The following is a 26,253-nucleotide window of genomic DNA, read 5'->3' on the forward strand; positions in this document are numbered from 1 at the left end:
CATGTTTAAAATGCAAAATCAAAGTAGATGAAGTAAAAAGAGCAATATTTGCCTGTGTAATGTGGGGTAGAAGTATAAAGTAGCATAAATAGGAAATATTAAATTACAAATACCTTTAAATTGTACTTAAATACCTGAGTACTTAGTTACTACTTACTTATGAGTGGATCATGAACTTCTATGGTAGAATTGGCTGCAAAGGCAGTTACAAAGTTAAAATGGGCTCAAATGTCTGAGCCTACCAGAGGAGCAGAGGTGCCACTGCAGCCCACACCCTCCACCCACCACCCTCACCCTCCGGTCCTTCCTCCCTCCCCTTCCTCTCCCCCACATCAGCACATTCCAACACACTGACACTGTAACTGCCAGGGCAGATTTTCACAGTGAGGCACATGGTCAGTGAGCGGGCCTGCCAGCCGCTGGCCACATGCCCCCGTGTGATTCTCACATTGTTGCACAATGACAACCTGGGATTACTGCAGAGGCTGAGCTCTGGTATGGGACATGCTTCAGGCCTTCAGGGGCATTCATGCTTACAGAGAATATCCAGACAGTCTGTATCATATTCGTGCATGACAGGAAGACCTCTACAAAGTAAAAGGTTAGCTAAAAAGCATGCATTATGAGGTATTTCACTGTGTGTGCTATCTTTGGCAATCAATGAAGGTATTCTTCAGTCTACACAATGTGAATGCACCTGGCATTTCCTGCAGCGACATTTGATGTTTCAAGGAAAACAGCACAATCTGTGAGAAATACAGTCTATTCATATTTCAGGCAGTCCCTAAATAATAGGTGACAATGTTATTTCATCATTCGTCAGTTTTAAGTGTGGGAGTTCTCACATCCAGTTAGGTATTTTTGCGGTAGTTACAATAGGTGACAATGAGTATTATTCCTGTCTGATCTTCCTATTGTGTGCAGGAGAAAGCTGAACAAGCTGTTTAACCTCCAGCTGGCCAGAAGCAAGGTCAGAGAGACCCGAGTGGCCACAGACGGAGAATGAAAACAGACTCAGGCTAAGCAGGCATTTTCCCAAAATAGTTCCCCTACTCTCCAAGAGCGGAAATCAGGGTTTGGTTCTTTCTATATTTAGCCCTCTTGTGTTCTCTGGTTTCTGACAGCCATGGCGAGAGGCCCGAGGTCTCTCCTATCCTGAGAGAGATATAAACAAACGACTAATGAGAGGAAATGGCCCCAGATCCGTGGCTGTGGGCACATCTCTCTGTCCAGGCTCCGTCCAAATGACAAAAGAGCAAAATCAGGCTCCTATATGCAATGCTGCTAATCTGAGGATGGCTAAGAGGTGGTGTCAAGACAGCAGCGGCCATCACAAGCTCAAAACGTCTGACTGTGCAGCACAACACGTCTTTATTAGATATTAGTACAGTACTGTACCGCAGGAATGCTTCACTTTATTAATCTTAGTTAAGTCTTCATACAAAGGTTGGTATATTAATAAAGACATTTATCAAAATGCAGATTCTGACAGTTAAATTAATCTTTCAATGGTACAATAAGGCCGTTACAGAGTTGCTGAATGGACAGAAATCAAGACATGGCAGTGGCAATCTGGACTTGTCCTTAAGAGGCATATAGGAATGATTTATTGCAAGTAAGAAGAACTGACTGTTAGAGACAATCATGAAAAACACAATTGGATAATAACACCAGATCTTGCTGATTCGAAGACCTGAACGTACCCTTCGGAGAAGGCAACAATACCAAAACTGCCGAAAAGTGGAGAGCACCAGGTAAGTGAAACACGATTTACCATGTTCTGTTAGTGACGTGTGGACGAAAACAAATGGCACAATATTGTTACAAATCACGTTCATCCCACAGATAAAAACATCGGATAGAAACATCGGATTTCTCACATTAAGAGTTCTTCATGATACAAAGCAAACAAACGTAAGGCTTTAGAGTGAAAGAAGAGATTTATCTCGTCGGTCTTTTCTTAAACTTTACCATAGCAGACATGTTCCCCCCCGAGAATCACAACATGAAGACATGTTAGACTGAAGACCCCCACCGACACAAAAGTTTAGTCTCAACTGAAAAACATGAAAGATTTGCGAGCAGTCTCAGGAGAGTGGTTTTAATCATCGATGCACACTACCATTTGCACCCGTACCTACAACCCTTGTGCCAAAAATACTTAAAGACAACAAACAATGTGCACAAGCACTCAACTAAGACACTTGTTGTGATGAGCGAACTGGCGTGGCTCACAGTGTTGCGTAACGCTTGTTGGCGTACTTTGGGCCGTCAGCGTCCTAAAAATAACGTACCACAGTAAGTTTTCAGAAGGAATGGCTAACAATAGTCTCATGCAGACGCATATTTAGATCATTATCGTAGTATCGTCGGTTTGGCTTTGTCCCAGGGCCTTCATTACACAGTGTTGCCCTACACACAAAGTCAGCTGACGTTTTCAGTTAAAAAACAAAAGAAAGAAAGAAGAGGAAAAGGAATTCCTGCACTACACAAATGTCGTAAAGTATTTTCATTTTTGCTTCATCATCTCTGTATTTTACATTTCATCCCAATGGCTTCAATCTGAGCAAATGAAAGATGTTTCTATGGAACTTATCTCAACATGATGGTTCATTCAATCGGCTAAAGGCAACACTGAATTTTGGTAATCATACCTGCAAATACCAGACAGGGGAACGGTGGATTACATGGCATGTGGATTGTCACGGACCAGTCAGAGCCAGTGTAGTTGTGATAGGTTGCAGAATACTTTGAGTATTTGAATTTACTGCCCCGATCAAAAATACATAATGGTAATATTTGAGTAGAAGCTCAGGGTAAACCCTGAATCCAGTGATCCAAACTGCACTAAATCTGTAAAACACTGGTGGGAATGAAGTCTGAAGCCACATGATGAGAGTCATTATTATCCATCTTAAAACTAACACACTTCTAAAGGCTGAAGGGAAACTTTGGCTGCATGAATCTACAATATTCAGAGATCTGCTGTTGATTATCATTCAGCAACATTGAGTACCTGATGCCATCCCGACTCATACAGCCAAAGTCTTGCTTGTGGTCAGAGCTCAAACTGAACGGTGGCTCTGCCGGGGTCAACAGTTTCAGAGAATAGTACAGACATGTGGGGCTTTCTTTGCTCATTATGAACTGCTGTTTTTGATGGTTGAATTGCTGAACTGTTAAAAGAACAGGTCAACACATGGTAATGATGCGATCACAGTCCAACCCCTCACTCCTCCCAACAAAAAAGAATACAGCAACATTAATAAGCAAAAAACAAAAAAAAAAAACAAAAAAAAAAAAACCTTAAAGGCTAAGTGGAACCACTACAATATAGTGCAGGGTTTTTTGTCCTTGAAGGGATTGTCTGAAGCAGGGATGCCCATAAGGAGAGGGTCATTTCTGGCATGCTCACTGCAGTAGTTCATAAGGTCCGCAGAGGCCTTGGATACCTACAAAATAAAAGAGGGAATTTAGTGGCGATATTTACACCCATCAGCCAATGATATTATTCTGTAAAAGCATAAATACTTTTATCTCTTTAAAAAAGTGGATTTTATTTGTAAGAACTCTTTAATACCTCCAGCAGCATCAAGTATGTGACATTTACAACATTTTGGCATATTTATAATGTATTAATAGGGATGAAATAGTAGGAAATTGGTTGAAATGTAAGAAAAAAAAACAGCAGGGATGAAATTCTGCTGCTGGAAAACACAGTGCCTGTTGGGTTTGGGTTGGGTTTGGTTACCGCTGTCCAGTTGGGACAGAGAAATGTAGCCAGAGCCACACTGTAGTGCGGACAAAGAAGATGCATGGGAAGTGGATGCACTGGTCAATTTACTGTCGCACTGTACCTTTATCCTCTCAATGCTCGCCTCTATTCTCAGCTGCTGCACCGTCCGCCGGGCATGGGCGATGTTATTGGAGCTGTGAGCCTTCGAAGACATCCTGGGCAAATCAACGCTGTAATGAAGAAAGACAAAGAAAAGCTTGATAACACTGGACAGGATGAGAAGTATGGTCCTTAAGAACAGATAAAACATGGATGTATGACGCAGCTTTGTTTACTTTGCAGTTCCTGCACCTTCCAGGTGAAGTCAGAGGCAGACAATAAAAAATGAGAAGATGGTCTCCAAAAGATCACGCTTGTTTCAGGTTGCAGAAAGGCTGGTTGTGATGATGGTAGTGACCTGACAGATGACAGAGCAGCTATGTGCAAAAACCACCTTGTGTATCAGATAGTCAACAGAATGACTATGCAGAAAATACAGCGCATGCCAATAACATGCGCTGTTTTAATAAGGCCCAACGACTCCTCTTCCATGCTTCCTCTTCCTCTGCAGGGTTGTTCCCTGAAAGTGGTATCACCGGCAAGGTCTTTGCATCAACAACTGCACACAGAGCTCTGCCACTCCTTTAACATGTAGTAAGAAATTCCAGTAGATTGAGAGTTTTCTTTCGTTTTCTTTGGTTTCAAGAGTGCAAGCCTTCAGGAAACACGGCGCCCCTGCTGCCAGACATGGCACAATAACACCACGCCGTTTCAATGTGTGCACTATGAACTCGGCTGATAGCTGCTGAACTATAACAATAGCTGAGAGTCTGACACTACAAGATATCTATATTTAAACAAAAAGCTAGAGAAATGCAAAGATTTCAGAGTTGAAAAGTGGATGTGAGTGAGGGGCTGATGTGTGGGAGCGAAGGGCTCGAGCGCTGCAGCGGGTCGGAGTTGTGATTCTACTTCCTGCTAATCATTGACAGACTGGATGGGAACAAGCCTGGGCACATCCTTCAGTCCATGTGGGAGCTCTGGCTCCAGAGGCTCCCCCCTGCCTCTCACTTCCTTTTACTGCTATTTGTCTGTTTTTCTAAGACAAACACACACACACACACACACACACACACACACACACACACACACACACACACACACACACACACACACACACACACTCGTTTCCTTTAACCTTTTTGCACAACACACGCATGCCTGCTTGTGACACGCCTCGCTTTCTCAGCAGGGAACAGGAAGCTTCAAGTGCAGTTTCTCAGAAATTTATTGTGAAATTGACGAGAAAAAGCTTCTTCAGGCTCAAAGTTGATTTCTCTTAAAAAGTGAGAATATATGCCTCAGCACTTAAATCCACTCATTCTGTTCCATCTGCACATTGTCATAATGTTTCCTGGAATCACAAATATGTTTAACTTCAATATTCGGGTGAATAAATTCCAGCCAACTTCTTACAGCAAAGCACAACATATTTGACTTCATGTTTGTTTTGCCCTGTCTGCAGCCTGCAGGATGTGTCCTTCCAGACAGCCTCTGATGCTGAAGCTGCTCTGTAAACAAAGAGGGAGGGAAGAATGAAGACAAAAAAACAGGAAATGGGAAGGGAGGGATCTCCATTTTTGGACTTCTGCTGGGGAGCGCCTGATGAGAGTTTTATTTCGATCCAATCACTTCAAAGGAAACGCAGCCCGAGATGACTCAAAGAGCGAAAATGTTACTGATAACATGAAGGTGAGACATGAAAGGGCCATGCATTACGACGCACAGCAAACAATTACGGTGAGGAAACATTCTCAGCTTAGTCATAAAGGTGAGGCAGCATAGGTGAGGAAGGTAAAGAATGTTTTCATCCATACATGATGAGTGAGGGCATTTATATCTGCAGTCTGCAGGTCTTTACATGGAACAAAAGTAAGCTGAGCGCCACATGTTTGCTTCTCTGACAAACAGCACTTAAGCTTTAAACGACCTGTTGCAATACCAGAAAATGCCAAAATTTTCATCACACTTCAAGAGTAAATTATGCCACTTTGAACATTTTCATACTTTTTTCAACCATAAAAACATAATGTCAGGAAGTAAAAATCTCTACTGGAAGTGATGTGAATGCATACTCTGCGAAGAAGCAAATAAACTTTTTACAGCCACCTGCCAAAGTCTACAGGAGCCGACTTTCAGACTCTACAGACAGATTTCTGATGGTATCACTTCAAGTAATCATTCCAGTGACAAGGTCAATCATTTGTAACAATAATGAACTCAGTGACATTCTTGGCTGAACAGCAGTCAGCATAACAAATATTTGGTGCCAATCCCCAAACAGGAGCCCTGGTTCAGTTACCAACTTCCTTGTGCTCTGCTTCAAAGGCTTTTCTGAGCAGATAATTTGCTGCTACCCGGCAAAAACATGCAAACCAGATTCCATTATGTATAAATTGCGTAATATGCAAACACAGTGCAGAAGCTGCTGATCAAGAACCACAATGACTGAAGAGATAACAGAAGAAAGGCAAACAGCCTTCACACGCCAGGGCTGCAGCCACACTGACACTTGGAGAACTCCTTCCGCTTGAAAACCATCCCTGTACAAACTTGAGGGCTAATAATCCAACACTTGAATGTAACACTGCTTTTCCAGCACAGACCAGAGTTGACACAGGGAAAGCATTATGGGTAACCATTGGTCCAAGTAGCCTTCTCATCTCGTCTCTCCATGTGTCATGTGATAGGGCGTGACATGCAGGGAACAAAAGACACATCCACAGCTGTAATTTAAGATGAAGTGTAGACAGAATTAATAGTCTACGGCGCTCTGGCGCCAAAATATCAGTTCAACCGGCATGCATAGTGGAAGGAGGAGGCAGGTAAATGAGGAAGGATGAGGCAGGAATGGGCACTTCAAACCCACTGGCATTCAGAAGTGATTTTTGCAGGGAAACCATCCCGACTGAGTCACCTCAGTCAAACTGTGAGGCCCCTGTGAAGTGATGCCAGCGACTACCAGCAGCACCAGTCTGACTGAAACTCTATGGGAGGGCACAGATGTGTGTGTGCAAGAGTGTGTGTGGCATTAAGCACTACCACGTACATACAGGAGCCTGCAAAAAAAGTTACCTCCAAGGATCAGAAAGAGACCACCCCCTTCAAAGCCCACCCTATCACAATACACACACACACACAGTAGCCAGGACCACCTACTGCACAGAGCAGCACGACCCCCCCGCCCTGCTCTACCTTACACACACAAATCCACCCACACACATGCGATTCATTAGCACGGAGTTCAAAGTGCCAAGAACAGGGAACTATTATGACTCAGCGCCATTAACAGCAACACTCAGAGATGAAAAACGGTGTGTGTGTCTTACACTGTGACGACGCTGCAGCTCAGAGCCAAAGAAAACTCTTAAATTTGCTGCTGATGAATACAAACAACATGCATTAAAGGCTGAAAGAAGAGTCGGCCCTGTCAGCTGTACAGTATGTGTGGTCCCTTCAGCGAGTGTCTGAGGCTTTTCACACTGGAGTAGCTTTTGTAATAAAATAACACTGCTGGAAATAAACTGCTTTGGGGCTTTAAGTATTGCCGGCTGCACTTCGCACTTGATGTGAAGTGATCATGCTTTTTCCACAGCCACATCTTCTATTTATTCACCCCAAAATGACAAGTCAGTCATTTTCTACCCTCTCTTTTGTGGCTTCTACATCTATGAGTGAGCACCACAGTTGATTATTTGAGGAGAAATTATAATAGACATTGTAGAGTATTTGGCTGCAGATGTAACAGCTGGCTTCATCAACTTCAATAACTTGGAGTGGTTTTTGGAGAGTTTATGTAGACTGACGCTGAATTAACGTTTCTCTGAGGATACACTTAGATGTGTCTGCAGACCTACACAGACAAGGGCATTATGGGTAACCACAGGTCACAGAGGAGCATGTGACAGGGGATCAGAGATGCTCATAACCCAATCTTAAAAAACATGACAAAAAGCTGTAAAACTGCTGAGTTTCTCATCAGCCTCAGCTGCGCTTTGTTTGCAGTGCTAATTATCAAGCATGCTAACATGCTAAACTCAACATTACACCTGCTTAACATCAGCATGTTAGCTTTTGTCACTGTGCACATGTTAGCATTTAGCTCAAAGCATCACCACTTCTCTTTAGCTCAGCCTCACTGATTGGCCAGCATGGCTGCAGACTCTTGCGCTGCATTCATGGACTCAGGCAGACAATAGACAGCCGAACAAAGCATCCCAGGGCAGGACGGCTAAATGAAACACATGGTGATATGCTGCTATGGTGATGTTGTATTGTTTACAAAGAATGGAAAAAAATTCATGAAATAAAATGATTTTGCGTCTATTATGTAATTATTCTAACAATGCATGTAACTATGAAATGCAGCTTTCTCTTAATATTCTATTGCAGCGTGCACATACTGAAGATGTGAGTGACTGTGCATGACAGCTTTACTTTCTTAGCTGCCAAACTCCAAATCAAAGTTGAAAGTTTAATGGCAGTAACACTTCTGGTGATCACGTTAAAAAGTCCCTGAAATGCGTCCTGCCTGGCGTCTCTCTGACTTTATATCACCAGCTGAGAAGCGAAGAACAGTGAATTGTGGAAAGGCAATATTTGGAGTCTAGACAGATGTCTGCCACTTTGAACAAAAGACAGTTCAAAGACTTGGGCCACAGCCACAAGTCAGTATATTGGTTGTTATCCCTTGTGTACTCACACAAACACACACACACACACACACACACACACACACACACACACACACACACACACACACACACACACACACACACACACACACACACACACACACACACACGCACACACACACACACAAAATTCTGTCACTTCTCTCATGTACACCCCTCCCCCCATGTACTCTCCTCTCTCTGCAAGCATTAGTTCTCCAGTCTGCAGGCAAAGCTAAAAGTAGCCTTCTCATTCTCTCCTGCTGCCAGTCAGCACTTTTCCAGCTGAATGAAAAAAGGTCTCCTGCTCCACCTAAAACATGACTCGCACTGGAGTTCGTTGCTGATCAGATCAGATCACTGCGAAGTTCCCCTCCTGCTTCACTACAAACAATGGCCTGTTCCCACTCGGTTACCATGCTTATCAGACTTAATAACACTCAGTCATCAGTCCTGCTGCTGAGTAAAGTGGGATTGTGTTTATGAGCCACAGGGACAGACTCTGCCTGCTGAGTGTGTTGGACTGTGAAAGAGAAAGGGCGAGGCTGGGAGGAGATGGTGAGGGCTCGCACTTGTTCGTTCTGTGAGAACCACCAGAGTGACATCACCACTTTCCCACCAGAGCAGAGAAAGAAGCTGAAAGGCCCTGCTTTCTTTGGCAGCCACTGTCGTGCAGTCGACACTGAAAATGAGTTTGTTTACCAGGATAAACAGAAACGATAGAGACAAGAAGACCCTGAAGACAGGGCACCACATGTCCTCTCCACCACACTCTCTACAAAATAGAGTCCCAAAAACGTTCTTTTAACACACTTTATTCTCCCCAGTTTGCACAATAAAGTGCAGTTTAATGTGTGGAAAGAACATGCTGAAATAACAAATCGATAGGTCAATCAACAGAAAACTAAAAACAGCAACTATTTTGATGATGGATTAATCATGTCAAATAGGCAAAAATGCCAAATATTTGCCAGTTGCAGCTTCACCAATGTGACGATTTGCAGTTTTTCTGTTTTAACCTAAATATTTTTGCGTTTTGGGCAGTATTTTGGACAAAACAAGACATTTGAAGACGTCACCCTGGAAACAAAATCCACATATCAAGCAATAAAGAAAACAATGGATGGGCAGTAAAGGCAATGTATATAAGAGCATCAGCTTTACCGGCTGCATGTACGTGCAGCCCACAGTGAGGAGCATACAGCTGAGGCAGAAAGCTAGACCGTGTGCTTTAATGGGACTGATGACGGGACGCAGAGCTGCAGCACCACCCCAGAGCTGCAGGTATGGCCACTGAGATAAGTAAAGCTGACAGGACCCCGCCCAGGACACTGGCTGCACACTCAGTAAGGGAATACTGGGAAATTCAGCGCCATCTGCAAGGCTGCTTGGTTGTGACTGGCTGAAGCGTGACCATTACTCCTGTGTAAGCAGACATTTCCAGGAAAAGCTACAGGACTGTGCAAAGGTCAAGGAAAAGCTGTCGAGATTAAACATGTGGCGCTACAAATACCACATTTTGTGTTTTGTCTGTCTCACCATGAAAAGATTTCAGTTAAACTAACATACAGCAGCTTCACAGACTCTGGCAAACAGCACAATCCTGCAAACTCTGTGGTTTGACAGGATAAAAAAAAAAAAACAATCCGGCATACTGTAACACAGTCACACAGTGTCTAGACAGGAGACTAGACTGGACTCATTTCTGCAGGATTTCTAAATCCTAAATTCATGTGCAATTACATGAGGCTCATTCCTGTCCAAATAAACTATGAACGATTCCTTGTTTCATGCACAGACTAGATGGCTGATGAGTTACGCTGCGGGAATTACAAGCCAGCCAACCCAGTTTATTATGAACTCAATTACAGAACAACAAGCTGTGCATGTCAAGTTAGATAAGGTAAGCACATAGCAAGCCAAGGAAGCTAATCTGTGTCCTTGAACATGATGATATTCAGAACAGGATTGTCTGAACATAAGTGGCTGCACATACAGTGACTGTTACTGAGGAGGAGCAGCATGTGTGTCAGGGACTCTGACATAATGACAGATAACTGTGATAACGGAGGGGACAAGTAACACTCTGGTATGTGAGGATTAAGCAGGAGGAGAATTCACATGCAGAAATAAGACAGTCTCCAGGCGGGCAACCTCTAATTAGGCTCTTTACACTCGACACAGAACACAATTCACACACTCATCTACTCCACTAATGTTGCCTAATTTAGACCTGCAGAGTTTTGGTGCAGCAGAGATTTATTGAGCTTTATAAGAAACTTGACAGTTGTCCCTTTATCCTTCTCAAGAGGTAGTATTTACTTTAATTTATGGACGAACAAACAGTCACTTGCTTTTGGAGAGGAATTATGGACGCACTTTCACACCATTAAAACAACAGCCAGAATTCCATCCTTGACTTATTTCACCTCTCTCTTAAACACCAATGAGTTGGGTGGTGAAATATGGCTCCTGAACTGCTGAGTAGGACTTTTAGGCTAGCAGGGTCAGCCATCCTGTTAGCCTATTGTTGAGATTGCAAATTATCAGCTGTGTAATCCTAAATGTGGGTGCAGTGTGGTTTAAATGTTATGGGGAATGTACAGTAAGTGCAGTGTATGCAAGTGAAGGTCTAATGGATACCTGCAGGAGGTGTGTGCGTAAGTGTGAGTGTGTGTGTTGGGGTGGGGGGTGGGGGGGTAAGGAGAAGCTGCAAGAGGCACAAAGAGAGAAAATGAGAACAAAGGGGGAAAAAATGACAATGACATGTTTCTCCTTTCATTGATGTCACTTCTTGCATTCCTTCCATGGAAAGGTGCGGCGCTAATGAGCCAGTTGTGTAGAAGTCTTTGTTGATGCTCAACAAGTATTCATACACAGCTCGTGGCTCTACACACGGGATGCCAAACATCTACGAGCAACACAAAAACAGACAAAGAGGTCAGCCAGCGCCTCAGTGATATCATTAGCCACTAGAGTATGCACTAAAAATAGCCAGCAGGTCTGTGTTGTTGCTGGCTGCAGTGGAGCCAGTTTCTGCTAAAAACTGCTCACTGTAGCTAACATTTACAAAGCTGAATGCCAGCTGGGTACCATCCAGATTAGCGAGGTTTCTGCAGTTTCCACTGAGGTGCCTGTGAGCCTCTGGTTCCCCAGTAATGGGCCATTATCAAGCCCTGTGCAGCCCAAAACAAACAGAGGCCTGTGGCAGATAATGTCCCTCAGACGTCACTGCAGACGCACAGAGGCTGACATGCAGGAGACACGGGCGACCTAGGCAGAGAGGCTGCCGGGCAGCGTCTCTCTGCTCTGCCCCTCGGAAAACAAACAGCATTGTTGTCCAAAAAAAAAAAAAAAAGACTGCACAAAAGAAAGCTTAGTGCAAGCGGAGTGGAGTTTGCTGGAAAAGGATGCAGGGAAGGAATGAATGAATGGTGGGGCAGAGGGCTGCAGAGAAAGACGTGTGCTTGTGGCTGAGACCGAGAGAGAGATAAGAGTTTGTGTGTGTGTGTGTGTGTGTGTGTGTGTGTGTGTGTGTGTGTGTGTGTGTGTGTGTGTGTGTGTGTGTGTGTGTGTGTGTGTGAGGGGGAGAGAGAGAGTTCAGCTGGAGAAAGCAAGCTGCACAGCTGTGTGTATGTTGCATTTGGGTGCACGCCAAAAAAATGCTGCCGGCGACAGGAACGCCATAAAACTTAAAGCTATTGTGAGTGCCCTGCCTTTCGTCTCAGTCCCTCTTGCCTCTGAAAGCTACTATTCATGACGAAGGCAGGGAGATACTACACAATGGATCTCCATCTCTCAGCCAACACTGCCCTGCCTATATGGAACAATAAACAAAGGTATTCAGTCTTTCCAGCCTCCACCCTGAGCTGGTCTGAACACATGTATGTTACTGCTGCAGGGAAGGGGGAACAGAGAAGGCCAAAGGTTCGCAACGGTGCTAGTTGGCCATCATGCAACCTGCCCTCCTCCCTGCTGGAGCTGGAGTGGGAAGGGTTATACGACAGTGTGCATGGATGGAATAACTGATAAGGGCTCGGACGTCATCGCAGCTCATTAGAAGACAACATAAAGGTCGTAAAGCAGAGTTTGTTTTTCAGGTGAAGAGGAAATGGGATTAGTCAGAGGGTGACATAAATGAGGACTGGCTGTGTGTGCATGTCTGAGACAAAGATTGTGCATGTGTGAGTGTGTGTCAGAAAGTGCAAAGTCCATTTCAGTGAGTGGACATCTGCATGTGTGTTTTAGGTACACACATAGTGTATTGTTTAAAGCTGATGATGGAAGGTTCAAGTCTTTGCCAACTGAACGTGCTAAGTATGCTAAATTTCTTCTGTGGAATCAATGAATTAAATCCTGCAACAGTCAGGCTTGTACTGCGACACAAAAAGACATTAATAAGAAAAACACTCTTTCGGGGGGGGGGGGAAGAACTTTCTATGCATCAGAAATGTACAACAGACATTCACTTTTCATTTCCACATTGACCTCACTAAAAGTCCTGTTTGAGACATCCACAGGAATGTCCCAAACAGAAGACGTAGGGCTGACCTCAGAGGATCCCCGACCTGCTGCCAACAGAGCAGAGACACAAAGCTGTGAGTCTACTGACTCATGGTGAGACAGACTCACACTAAGAAAAACTTTGCATTTGTGCTTTAAGGAATCACAGCACAGATTAGAGCTTACGTGGAGACATAGCTGACGTGTACCTCTTCAAAAATCTGAATATATGTCAGGCCGACAGCGACTACAGAGACACCGTGTGGAAAGCGTAAGAACTATGATTGGTCGTCTTGGTTTCGGATGCCTGTGCAAGCTGCTGAGAATGAAAGCAGCATTAAGCACATGGAGGAAAGGCTTCTGCTTTCCAGCAAGTTTAGAAAAAGCACTTTGTGGCCTGCTGGTTGCAGGCAGTAGCTGAATATATAAATGCACACACACACACACACACACACACACACATATATATAAATGCATGTGTGTGTATGAGCAGGTTTGTGCTTTCATACACACATCTATTCTCTCTTATTATCACACTTTGTCAGATGTTTGCTATTGAAACAACAGCAACCGCATATAACTGCAAATAAAGCATGAAACTGCATCCACATATCAGAGCACTCGTGTCTCCTGTTGCACGAGACATTAGTCAGTGTTCCTGCACCCTCTCGTTAAATCTGTGGACATTTGAGAAGCTGTGCCTACTCTAGTGTGTCGCTCTGACAGTGAAATTTCCTTGTCTACAAAGTGCTGACCTTTGTCCTCACAGGTCAGAGTTCAAAACGCTGGCCGGGACTGTGTGGGTATGGTTTCTCTTTCCTCAGTCTGAGCAGCTTTCCTGGCTTGTGTGTCATCTCTGTCCTGAACTGAAGACAGAGTCATAAACTTGCCCTAAGACAGAGCATTGGTCTATTCTGAACAACATGACACTCCTAGACATCCTGTAGATGGTCAGTAGTACTGTCACTCTTACTTTCTTATGTCTTAAACAAGCCACACAGTGCTGAAAAGAAGCAGCTCTAAAACACCTGAGCCCTCCTTCAGCCTGCAAGCAGCGTGGACAGTTCAGGACTCAATGGTCTACATTATCTCCAACCAAGAAGAGACATTTCTGAACAAACAAGGGCAAACAAGGAGTGAAACGACTGCATGTGACTCACTCAGGAGAAGCTGCATGAAGAGTAACCCATGTGCACACATGCATGCACACACACTAGAAAAACAGGACCAAGCTGGTGGAAACAGCAGTGCTGATGCCAAATTCCTTGAGTTACAGTTAGAAAAATGCAAGTCATTGAGATAAATGCACATCTATGTCATGACTGGAGTACTGACATGGATGCAAACATGAAAGTGTTATTAAAATCAATATGCACTGACTTTCCTAACTGATTAGCAGGTCACAACGACATTATCACATTAACCTCTACAAGCATTTACAGTGCTACAGTTTCCGAGGCCAGGTGAATGACTTTATGAACACCTTACGACAGAGATTTATGAGCTGAAGGCCTTGCCCAGTGCTGAGCGGGAAGAGGGACGGGGTCGGGACAAAAGGCCAAAACCAGAAAGAATGAGACTCTAAACAGGAGAACAAGAAGGCGAATAGAACTGATTTTCCTGTTTTGGTTGAAACTTTCAAGCATTCATTGTATTGTCCTGTGTGGAAAATCCCACCTGTCTGTGTAGACTGGGAAGAGACTGGACTTGCAGGAACTGTTAGTCATTTGTTGACTCATTTACGTTTGCACTGACACATATAAGATCCATCATTACCATCATTTTCATAAAGCGAGGCTGACCACCGGGTTCAATGGGAGTTGCATAATTTCAGTTTTCCCTGAAAGATTCAGAGTAATTATTGATTTCCAATTCAAATCTCGTCAGTAGATGTTGAGGTATTTCTCAGGATAAGTGACAACTTTGACTTGCTGGTGACGCAAGAGGAAGTCAGAAGATCACCAAAGTCATTGGGGTCCATCCTCTGTGGACCATGAATGTCTGTGCAGTTTCATGGCAATCCATTTAGTACTGGTAGAGATATTTCTGAAGTGTTGGACCAACTGACCAATGACAAATGTGTCAAGCCCAGGCGGAAAAAACCTGATGACATGATCGAGGTTTTTTCTTTGGAAGCTACAGATCTGTGTTCACATGCCGTGTAGCACTTCCTGTGACGACTAAACTGAACTCAATGTGTAATACTGGTGGAGCGGCCCTTTAAGAACATGAAGAGGAAAAATGCATGAAAGAATGTCTTCACTGCATAAAATCCCAGTAAAAATCCCCCAAAGGAAGAGGAACCAACCCTGACGACACTCAAGATGTTGCATGATAGGGCGTCCAATGTGACAACAGGGCACCAATTACCAGCTAAGAGACTTACAGTCAAAAGTACTTTTGCTTTTGTTTTTTAAACATGAGCACATTTACAGAGAGAGGATGCAGGGAGGGAAAGTGAAGGCGAACTGAAATTTCCAGAGCCAGTCATGTAAAAAACGTGCTCAGTTTGATAAATTAAGTCGAGTCGGCGCAGATACAAGACATTTAAGACACTGAGGCATGAACGTTGAAATGATGAGTTAAAACACATCATGAATGGAGGCAGACAGACTCTCAGTCAGACGCATTGACTTACACACAGCCAGATTGATTTACAAACCCCCTCCCCTTTACACACACACACACACACACACACACACACACACACACACACACACACACACACACACACACACACAAAGGGGTCTGAGTTACTATTAATCAGAAACCACATGAATGGCTGCTCCTCCCTCCAACCACTGCGACTCCGTTCATCTAGCACTTTCAAAGGCATGTCGGGTGGAGGAAGAAGCTCACACTGTGGGTCACACAGAGGCCACTTCCTCTGCAGCCCACCCCGACTGCCTTCAAAAATGATGCTTGCCTCCTCCTCATCCTCCCGGCGTCTCCCTTTACTTCCTCTTTGTGCTCTATTCCTTTGAGGTCACTCAGTCCACCTGTCTCATTCATACAAGTCATTCTGTTTGTTTCAACAGCGGACACTTAGAAACTGCTTTGGAGTTAAAATCAAGTTCATATCCACAGTCTCTGCAGAGGAAGGAACAGCAGTCAATGGAGAATAACGCACAGAAAGCTGCCTGTGCCACAAGGTCGCACTCCAAAAGAGAAAGAAGAAAATCTCAAACAAAACTCTACTGTGGTCAAGCTTCAACATACAGCACCGGCATGTGTGTACACAGAGATGCAATCATTTTTTTCCAAATGGCACCAATGGTATGAAATGTCTGCATTGCAGATTTTGCGCCTGATGGCTACTGGTGAGAAAAAAAATGCTCCATATAATCAGATAACTGTCTAGTTTTCCAAAAAAGAGGCCTGTGAGAGGGAACATTGCCTATTTGTTAGTGTTCAGAGAGGTAACTGCACAAGGAGCCACTGTACGGCAACCAATCCTGGACAAAATGTGAGGCCTTGTTCCTCACACCGAAACAAAGTGACTCCAAAAGTCAAAGTCATGTAAAGCCTGGGAGCTCTTTAAACCTGAGGGTGGATGAGGCGCCAGATCTCAGCAACTGAGGAGACACAGCTCAGGCTGTGGGGAAGGAGGACAGGGAGCGATTGTGCATCTCTTTGACACCTGTGTCTGCTTGTTTTAGACAGAGCAACTTAGTGTGGCGTCGGACAAAAACTTTGGGGCCCCCTTTAAGGCGGCAAAAAAGGGGTGTGGTGTCTCCTCCCAAGCACCAACATGTGCGAGCGCAGACACTTGTGGATGAGAACCCCTTCGCCGCAGGTGTCGAGCTCCTCTCCAGCATCCCGGCCAGGCCTCAGCGAGGAAGCACACACACTGGCCTTTGTTTAGGGTGCCAGCAAAGTTCCCTGAGACTCATGAAGGGTGCTAAAGAAATGAAAGAATCCATCACAGTGACACTGTTTCTCCAGCCCGCTCACACACACGCACGCTGATTCTACTATAATCAATGATACATTTGTCAGTGGAGCCTTCACGATGAGATGCTGCTACATCTGAACTTTCCTCCAGCCCATGCTGCTGAAACAGCGCCGCACACGGTCAGATTATATTTCTATTCCTCTTCACCTGTCTGACAGGAAGCGTGTTTATGCCGGCTGGACTGTCTCCCCCTCTGAAAGGATATGCCTATATTTGCCCTACGCCCTTATGAAATAACTTAAGGGAGCAGAGTCACAAGTCACAAAAAGGTGTGTCTTCCTGTGTGTGGGAGTACTTCAAAGCATTTCCCCCAAGTCAAGCTTTACAGAAGGAACAGCTTTACGTCAACATTTTTACAATTGCAACTGAAAAGGAAGGAAACACGAGGGAATCACATGTGCAATTATTCAAGTATTCACTGAATAGAGCAAAGCCTTTCATAGAAGTGATCCACAATTATCTGCAACCGCCAAGCAGCAACCTCCAGGGCTGAAAAATGACGCCAACACACAAGTACCAAAAGCTGCAGTTCCTTAAATGGCCACTTGAGACTGCCTCCGAGTCAGTTCTCATTGACAACCATGTTACAATGCATAACTATACAGAAGAAAAAGCACATTTACAGCCTGGTTTTGGTTACTGTAGCTAATTTCCAAGTTAATGACAATTTTTTATTACATTAAGGCTTAAAGTTATGCACTGAACTTTATATCTATATATAGTCACAGGGGGCTGGAGGCGGTCCCAGCTGACATTGGCTGGGGTACAACCTGGACCAGCAGTCAGTCTGTCACAGGGCTGACGGAGACAGACAACCATTCATGCTCACATCCACACCTACGGCCAATTTAGAGGCACAAATTAAGTCTAGCCTGCACGTCTTTGGACTGTGGGTGGAGGCCGCAGCACCTGGAGAAAAAACGGGTAAATAATAATAATAAAAATAAGAATTTTGAGAAACTTTTGATTTCCAAAATGTAAAAGTTTCATTCTGTAAATGATTTAATATTGCATCAGCCAAGACATCATGTGCTATGTGTGTACTAATGTTTGGCAAAAATGAGCTTGAGCTTGAACCGTATTACAGACGTGACCTTAACGGATTACATTAGCTTTAACAGGTGTTCAGTCAGATATTATGTAATTGCATTTGGCTTTATTGCTGTGCTGGGGTCTTGTTGTCTGATTGTATCTTAATTCCTCCTCTCTATGGAGCACTTGGTTGTGTGTGAAATGTTGAAAAGCATGTAATTATTGGTAGCGTTGAAGTACAGGTGAACCTCAACCTGTCAGACCTGCACCTTAACGACACTGTGCCTGTGCTGGCTAACATAGTCCTGACAGTAACATGATCCACAGGGCCACACACACACTGTCTGAGCTGTTTGACAGGGCAAATAACTCAAAACTGACTCACGTCACAGGTGTAACGCGCACACACTCGCACACACATACACACAACATGCAGGAAAAGGCCTCTTGCACACGCAATGACACATTATATCTATCTCACATGAATAAACAGAAGTGACTGAGTGCAATGGATAAGTTTAATAAAGGCTTACAATATGTTTGGGCCAGCTGGCAGTGCCAAGCTGACAGATGGTGGACGTGTGTGAGAGAGAGAGAGAGTGTGTGTTAACAAGCAGAAGACAGATAAAGGGATTAAATGGGTGACACAGGAACGCTGCCTTTCATCTCGGCGTCATGTGGGCACTGGGACAAAGGCACACACTCACTTAGAGTCACACCCAAAGCTGAGAGCAGGACCACTGTCGCGTTTTTAAGCAGTCAGCTACTGGAGGCAGTCAGAGTGCACCACCATGTGGCAGAAAGAGGGTACTGTTCATTTGTGGATTATAATTGCTGTTATTTAACTCAAATATATTGAAAACATATCACAAAGAGCACCAGGGTTTCCTCACCACTACTCCAGGGGCTGACTCACATTATGTAATCTGAAACACACACACACACATGCACACACACTCAGAGCAGAACCCACAAAATGCGCTCTAAGGCCTGATGTTGTGTGAAGGAGACACTATTCATTTGTTCCTAGACAGCTGACGGGTGTTAAGACATCTTTCCGAGCATCATCCATCCTGTGACATGACCACAGCGCAGGACGCAGAGCAAAGCTAGACACGTGTTTCATTCAAAACAGCTTGTTATGATTTGGTAACAACGCCAGCTCTTTCCTTTAAATCCTGACCTGTCAGTTTGTGGCAGGTGCTCTCCTCCTATCTGTCCAATCACAAAGTAAAGGTGAACAGCAGGCGGACGACGGAGAGACAGACCTGCATGTGGCAGTTTGAGCATGACAAAGAGCCTAAAAATAGACTTTCTCAATAACTTTTCTAAAGATAAAAGCAAACTTTAGCCTTTAGCCTGTTCAATGGCAAAGGGTTAACTGATAGGTTGAACTTCCTGTTCAATGATTCTGTAATGAATCATTGTGTCTTTAACAGCAGCTGGTTTCAAGCTGGTGATTCTTTCAGAAACACAGACGGATCCTTTTTATTGTGGAAAACACCTGTAAACCTCACAATACATAATTATAAGTAAACACTCTAATTTACAAATAATTATATAATTTCATGCTCGCCATCATCTCAGTTTTATCATATACTCGTAAGTCAAGCCAAACAAAAAATAAGCACAGGTGTTTTTGCTTTTTGATTTAAACAAAACTGATACGTCTAAGATGTGATAACCGCAGTCACTCTCTCACTGACAGCAATGAAACCAGAGCAAGCGTTACGCTCTCGTCCTCGTTGAACGCTGACGAGCAGTCGGCTTCTCGCCCCATTTCCTAACCTTGACAGTTTGAGGGACAGTTGCAGATCTAACCTCAGATCAGTGTCTACGAGGAACTTCAACCTTGGACAGAGTTGACACTCTAAACACGCCAGTCTTATCTGCTTCCTTCCCTCTGTCCAATCAGAGCTGAGGATGAGCAGCTGTGTACAGCACGGGTGGCGAACTGAGGCCTCCTGAACACAAAAAGAAGTCTTCAAATGTCAGCGTGTGTTTCCCCATTGGGTTTGTAACTAGGGAAAAGGTTCTAAAGATTTATTATTAATTTACCTTAATTTAATGTATTTCTGTGAAGCCACTGCTACACTCCTTTTATTCATGTGTACAATTTAGCTATTTAATGCAGTGTCTTATTAATTCCATAACACTTCAGCAAAAAACAAAGAGGGAAATCGACCTGCTAAAACTACAGACAGACAGACTCAAGATGGCGTCGTTGAGTTGACTTGTTAACTCATTATTACCTTTTGCTTTGCTCCTTTGTAGAGACATTTTGGACTTCAGTGTTAGCTCCAAACATGCTAACACAGGCCTCAGCATTTGGGTAGGCGACGGCAAGTCACAACATACCACACGTAGGCTGTCATGAGTTATTGCTTAAATGTCCTTTTTTTCCTAAAGGCCAGTGAACACATCACGACTGAAACCGGTCTTAATTGCATTTCCTCACGATCTGCTGCTTTTCTTTCAATCATATAGGAAAGTACAGGGTTTGCACAGTTTTTTTAAGAGTAAGATTCAAGAACAAAAAAAATGTCCAAACTCTCCAAGCCTTTATCAACACATCTAAATCAGAATTCCTTCACATCCACAGAAAACAATGTGTCACTTGGCTTATTTTACCAGCTGCTCATATTAACTTTGTTTGATTGATGGTGATTATGTATTGCTTACTAGTATCAATGCTAATTTCAGGAGACAACAAACAAAGACAACGACAGGCTCGTTTCATTTGAAAAATTCTAATCTTTTTGGTTTACATGTGCGATGGTGGACATGAGACACCAGATTATGTTGAAAATGGAGCATTTTTCCGGGAGTATATTCAAATTCAAGCACCAAAAATAACGGTTAAAATTAAGCATTTTCCAAACTTTCAAGACTTTTTATTTATTTATTTGCAGAACATCGTGGAGAAAACTGTTTCTATCCTGAGCCACGGCACGCTGACTTGAGAATATAATCCTGAAAACTGAATGCCAAAGGTAGCAGCAAGGAGGAAGGTGTTTCTCCTCTGACATGGCTTTTAGGTGCTTCTTGTTTGGGTGGAGATGGCGATTTCTACCTCTCCGTCAGTCCTTTGTCTCCTCTGATGCAGACTAATGACTACAGAAGCTCTGCACAGTGAAAACGATTACAGCTTCAGTGCAAAGGCACAGACAGAGAGTGAGAACCATAACCGTGAATCAGAATCCCGAACGTGGAGAAATTACGCTACCTTTCTTACCTATCTGAGATGGTTGCTATGACAACACTTCCTGCTTGGTTGGCAAGCGCATACATCTGAGTTTGATGTCGACCTGATTAGAACGTGAGCACTGACAGCGCCTCACTTCCTGAAGCCAGCGGTGACAACATCTACCATCCATCCTTGCTCTGCTGTGACATTCACTCTTTTCATTTACAAGCAGATAAATAAAGCAACATCTTAAAAAATGTTTCTGCTTTAAAGCAGATTTGTTGCTGAGTTGGTCTATTTTGAGCCAGTAATATAAGGATCCAGTAATGCTTGGTATTTCACAAAAGCAAGTAATTCTGCTGCCAAACCAATACATGGGTGTGACTGTATATCCACAGTGTCACCACCACTCCTCTCAGTACATCTGCTCCTGGGTAGGGTGGAATTCAAGCAAACCACTGCAGGCTAGGCCTTGTGACTACTAACACACAAGCAGCATGTGCGCACACACACCGGCGAGCCTCACAGGGCTACAGAACATGTTTCTATTTCTCTGAGCTACAGAGCTGTTTAGTTCCATCACATATACAGTATTATCACAGCAACCAGACAGGGACGTCTGCCAATTAAACGTCTGATAACTCAAGGTGCTTAATCACATTGGTGCAAAAATCACAGACTTCAAAGGGTGCCCACAGAGCACAGACCGTCGCCAAGGTCAGCAGTCCACTCTTCTATAATGTGCAAATCTGCGACAGTGTGTCTGCATATATTTCCAAAACTATGTCAAAATATGGTTGCGAAAACCAGAAATGCTGTTTGCATAGCCACACCTTAGTCTGAGGAAAAAGCGTTGTTGTAGCTGTGGCCATGTTCTAACTGTACCAGTTCTCCCATAACGACTGCTGTCAGTATGAAGGGTGAGCGGCAACATGTGTCAGCTGCCCCAGAGGGTCACTGGTACCCATGAATGTGGACCGTGATGTAAAGTCATCTTGTTTCTACAGTGGGATATATTTTGTCACTCCTGAACTTAACAACCATCTACTGGATATTTAAGACGTGTTTTCTTGACCCATGCCCATTATTCCACCGTTTCATGAACATCAGGCCAGAAGTTTTTCCATAATGCTGCTGACAAATGGACAAACCAAACCGTAAAACACAACAACAACAACAACAACAACAATGCTGCCATGACGCATTCCTGATCACTGACTGTCTTCAATGGTCCAATACGAACAGAGATAATAATGAGACGGCGACCACGCTCTCAAAGTTGCATCGTCATGGTGCCAGACCTCATTGGGATTTGTAATCTACTTATTCTTTGATCATATTGTTGATTGAAAGAGAAACGTTGCCGTTCTAGTTTCACTCTTTAGACATTTCATGGAGCCGTTGCACATCTGCTTGTTTTAAGATGATATCTAACATTTTAGAACACTGGCTTCTTTTGTTAAATGAACAAAACATATTGAGGGAAGAAACACTTTGGAAAATCATGTTTAGGGTTGAAACTAATGATTATTTTCATTATCTCGCACTCTGTCAATGGTTTCTTGTTGCTTTGTCGAGAAAATGTTCAAAATAATTTAAAAAATGTCCATCAGAGACAGAGCCCAAGGTGATGTCTTTTCATGTTTTGACTGATCTACAGTTGAAAATCCAAAGATATTCAGTTGAATATGATAAAAAAAAAAGGAGTGTAATAAATGGCATGTATTTTTGAAGAATTACCAAATTTCTTAAATGCTGATCAAAATACTGTTTGAAAACAACTAATACTGCATTAATATTAGAAAAATGGTGGACTGCAAGTAACACTCTTAGTGTGTGAGAATATTATGTCACAATTTCTCAGAGCACAAGATCTTCAAGCAACAGGCCAAAGACTGTTTACGATCAGTTTACTATCATCCCAGGAGCATCACTCCGGTGATGAATCAAAATAGTTCCTGACTGACTTCCTGTTAATCAACTAATGTGATGAGTCTCTGCAGCTCTGAACAGATTCAAACACAACCCAACAATATGTCCACGACAGAAACATCAGTTCAGCATGTGTAGTATCAGGTGTCAGAGGCCGAGAGGAGGAACAGTGTGACTGTGCTCATGATGAGGCAGAAACAGACTTCAGCTCCCTGTGTCCGCATGTTGAGAAGATCTGTGAATCAGCCCGCTGAGGAAGTATAGCAAGATCCCTCAAAAGACGCAGGAGCTAGCACGCACAGGCACGTACACACACCGACTCCTACTTCAACAAACTGTGTGCAACCAAAGCGCCGCGGGGAGTCCGCAGACAGCGCTATGAGGAAACAGATCCTGGCTGACGGGAGGCTCAGACGACGGCCGCCGCCGCGTCTTCCTCCTGCGCCTGACTGGCTGTTTGCCAAAAGAGCTGCCGATCGAGTCTGGCAGCATTCTGAGTCGGAGGAGATGCGCGCCGCTTCCAGCCGATAAGGTATTACAGCATTGGTTACAGCTGCGTGAGCCACTTCCCACATGATCCCAACAGTTCGTCCATTGTTCCTCAAGTTCAACTCAAACGGAGACAGAAGGAGGACATTCAAATCCATCCTCAGTTCCCGAACCCTACCCTTTTTTTTAAAAAAAAAACCTAATCCTTGCATTAGGCAAGACATTGTTCCCCATCTCGACCACCTAGCCCCCTCCTCCTGTAACTAATCAATTTACATGCATCACACGTCACGTCAAAGCCTGCCAGCGACCCGGGGTTAACCCACTCAGTCTCAACTCCCAATGCAGGCCGGGCCATCAGAGCTGTTAGAGAGGCGATGAGTCGGAAAACTGGTCTCTCGTGTTTACCTCCACATTAAACACGCGTCTCAATGAGCATGAGCTGAGGACCCGGATGGTTCCGTCCGTTCAAGAAAGAGGAGGAAATGAAAAATTCTTGTGGGTCTGCAGATCCTGACAGCACAGGGGGGCCAGTGTTTGTTCCGAGGAACTGAAGGAGGCGGCGTTAGACAAGGCCGCTGTTCATGGACGCCACCATCTTCATTTCTAATAAAACAACACATAAGGCTGCTACTGCCGGTGACACCTGTGGGCGCACGCGCACGTGCTGTCACGAGAAAGACGCTGACACGGATCTCCACATCTGCATGTCTGTCACTGTCTGAATCCGGTTTCTCTTGGCCGGTGTGCCTTCCTCCGTGCTGAAAACTTAAGCACGTTACACCGAACCACCCCCCCCAGCTCGAAGGCAGGAAGTGTGCGATCCTCAGCTTCCAGCGTGTGGTGTGACCCACTCATGTTGATGGGCGTTGAGAGGAGGCTTTGATGGTGGTGAATGGGGTACTAATGAGTTGGCCTTATCAATGGCGAGTCTGTGTTCTGTCCTCCTAATGGCCAGGGGACATCAACAGAGCTGTTGATGCTCCATGTAAACATCTCAGCCACTTCCACCATCTCACCGGATTCATAATCTAATTGGTTCAGGTTGGACTGCAGTGGCAATGTAGCAAGCGATTACCTGTTGCATGAACGACTAACGTGAAGGAAGTGGATGGTTTATTCGTCTATAAAAGTGCTAGCCTGTTCTGGAATAATCTATTTGCTTTCCAAAATAAGTCATTATGTGGCAAACACAGAAGGTGGGGCCTGTGGGGAATAATGAGGGCAGGAGGCCCAGACAGCACAGAGCTGAGGAAGCCCTGAGCTCAGGCGATCACCTGTTGAACACCACGTCCATGAAGCAATGATCTCACATTCATGTGTGTGTGGTCAGTGGAGTCACAGATGAGGAGAATGAATCGTTGATAGGTATTAATTCGCTGTTGTGCCGCCTAATTGTTGCATAAACGGATGAAGACTGTGAAAGCTGGCAGTCATGACAGCGAATACGGACCGAGACCAACTGTTGCTTCAGGTAAAAGCGCGCTACGCCCGCTGTTAATGTGACACTTTATCGACACATGGCAGTCTTACCTGGCCGGGGTAATGTACAGTGAGGTCTAGCCGTGTCTCCTTTCACTGAAGCCAAACTGTATCCGTCAACAGACTGGGAGGAGACCTTTCCCTCTGCTCTGTCGCTCACGGCGCAATGTCACAACTACACTAATGTGTTTACACCAGAGACGGAGGAAAAGCAGCTGTACGCGGACCTCACTGGAGACTTCAAAGCTGCCGATTCGTGCCGCGTTCACTTTCCGCTGACTGTTTGTGTTAATGTTGAATTGTCGTTGACTTTTTCTCCCCCTTCCCAGTACGACCAGTCTCCCCCCTCCTTTCCTTTTCCTCCACTGCTCGGACGCTTCGCGACGAGAACAGCCGAACTGAGTCGGGAGGAGGGAGGCGGACCAACCGAAACACTGGCGGATGTTTGCCAGCGTCAAGCGAGATGCTTTGACAATACTACTTCCGAGACAAGTTTTCAAAATAAGGCCGTCGCGGAGGGTATAAAAAAAACTTGGTGCAAGTAATAATGAGCAGAGCATCTACACTAAACTATATATTGTTAGGTTATTGACGTAAGTTAAAAGTGCAAAATAACGAATTATTATATAATAGTTTTGTATGCACTGTACTGTCAAACAGAAACCTGACACAAGGCAAGAACTCCTGTGGAGCTTCCTGAATTTGTTTTTAACTTCACAAAAGCAGTACTACGTGTGATATACTGTATGCGCTGATTTCATGTTTATGGTTAAAGTGCAAGATGCAGATGACAGGAATATGCAGTTGTGTAATACATGCGGTGGATTTCCCTTGAGGAAACATTATAAATGCAGGTAATCTTTCATATATCCCTCTCAGAATGTTACTGAAAAGCAACAAAAACACAACTTCCTGTCTGACACTACCTCTCTCTGGCTAGCTTGACAGATGAGAAACGTGAAAGCAGGTTTGCAGTTCTGCTATGAGCCTTGTGGGGGCGCTCTCTCCCTACATGAATACGTGTTCGTTTTCAGGCATGAAGAACTTACGACCCAAAAACCTGAGCTTTGCAGCAGGGTTGTTTAAACTGTCTATAGTAAAAAACACACACAGTCTCATCTTTTAATTGTATTTCAGTGAAGTATGAATCATTTCATTTCTTTCA

At 44.2% G+C, this 26,253-nt stretch overlaps 1 protein-coding gene across 1 annotated transcript; it reads right to left on the reverse strand.

Annotated features, from left to right (window-relative positions):
- Nucleotides 1-1,348: 1,348 nt before the first annotated feature.
- Nucleotides 1,349-25,461, reverse strand: gng12a (guanine nucleotide binding protein (G protein), gamma 12a). The gene is made up of 3 exons (XM_070975010.1): nt 25,140-25,461; nt 3,858-3,966; nt 1,349-3,452 (listed from the first exon to the last, which is right to left on the reverse strand). Exons 2-3 carry the CDS (start codon nt 3,948-3,950, stop codon nt 3,327-3,329), a joined length of 219 nt encoding a protein of 72 aa, XP_070831111.1. The 5' UTR covers nt 3,951-3,966; nt 25,140-25,461; the 3' UTR covers nt 1,349-3,326.
- Nucleotides 25,462-26,253: the final 792 nt, after the last annotated feature.

This window comes from Chaetodon trifascialis, chromosome 11, assembly GCF_039877785.1.
Source record: "Chaetodon trifascialis isolate fChaTrf1 chromosome 11, fChaTrf1.hap1, whole genome shotgun sequence".
Classification (NCBI taxonomy): Eukaryota; Metazoa; Chordata; class Actinopteri; order Chaetodontiformes; family Chaetodontidae; genus Chaetodon; species Chaetodon trifascialis.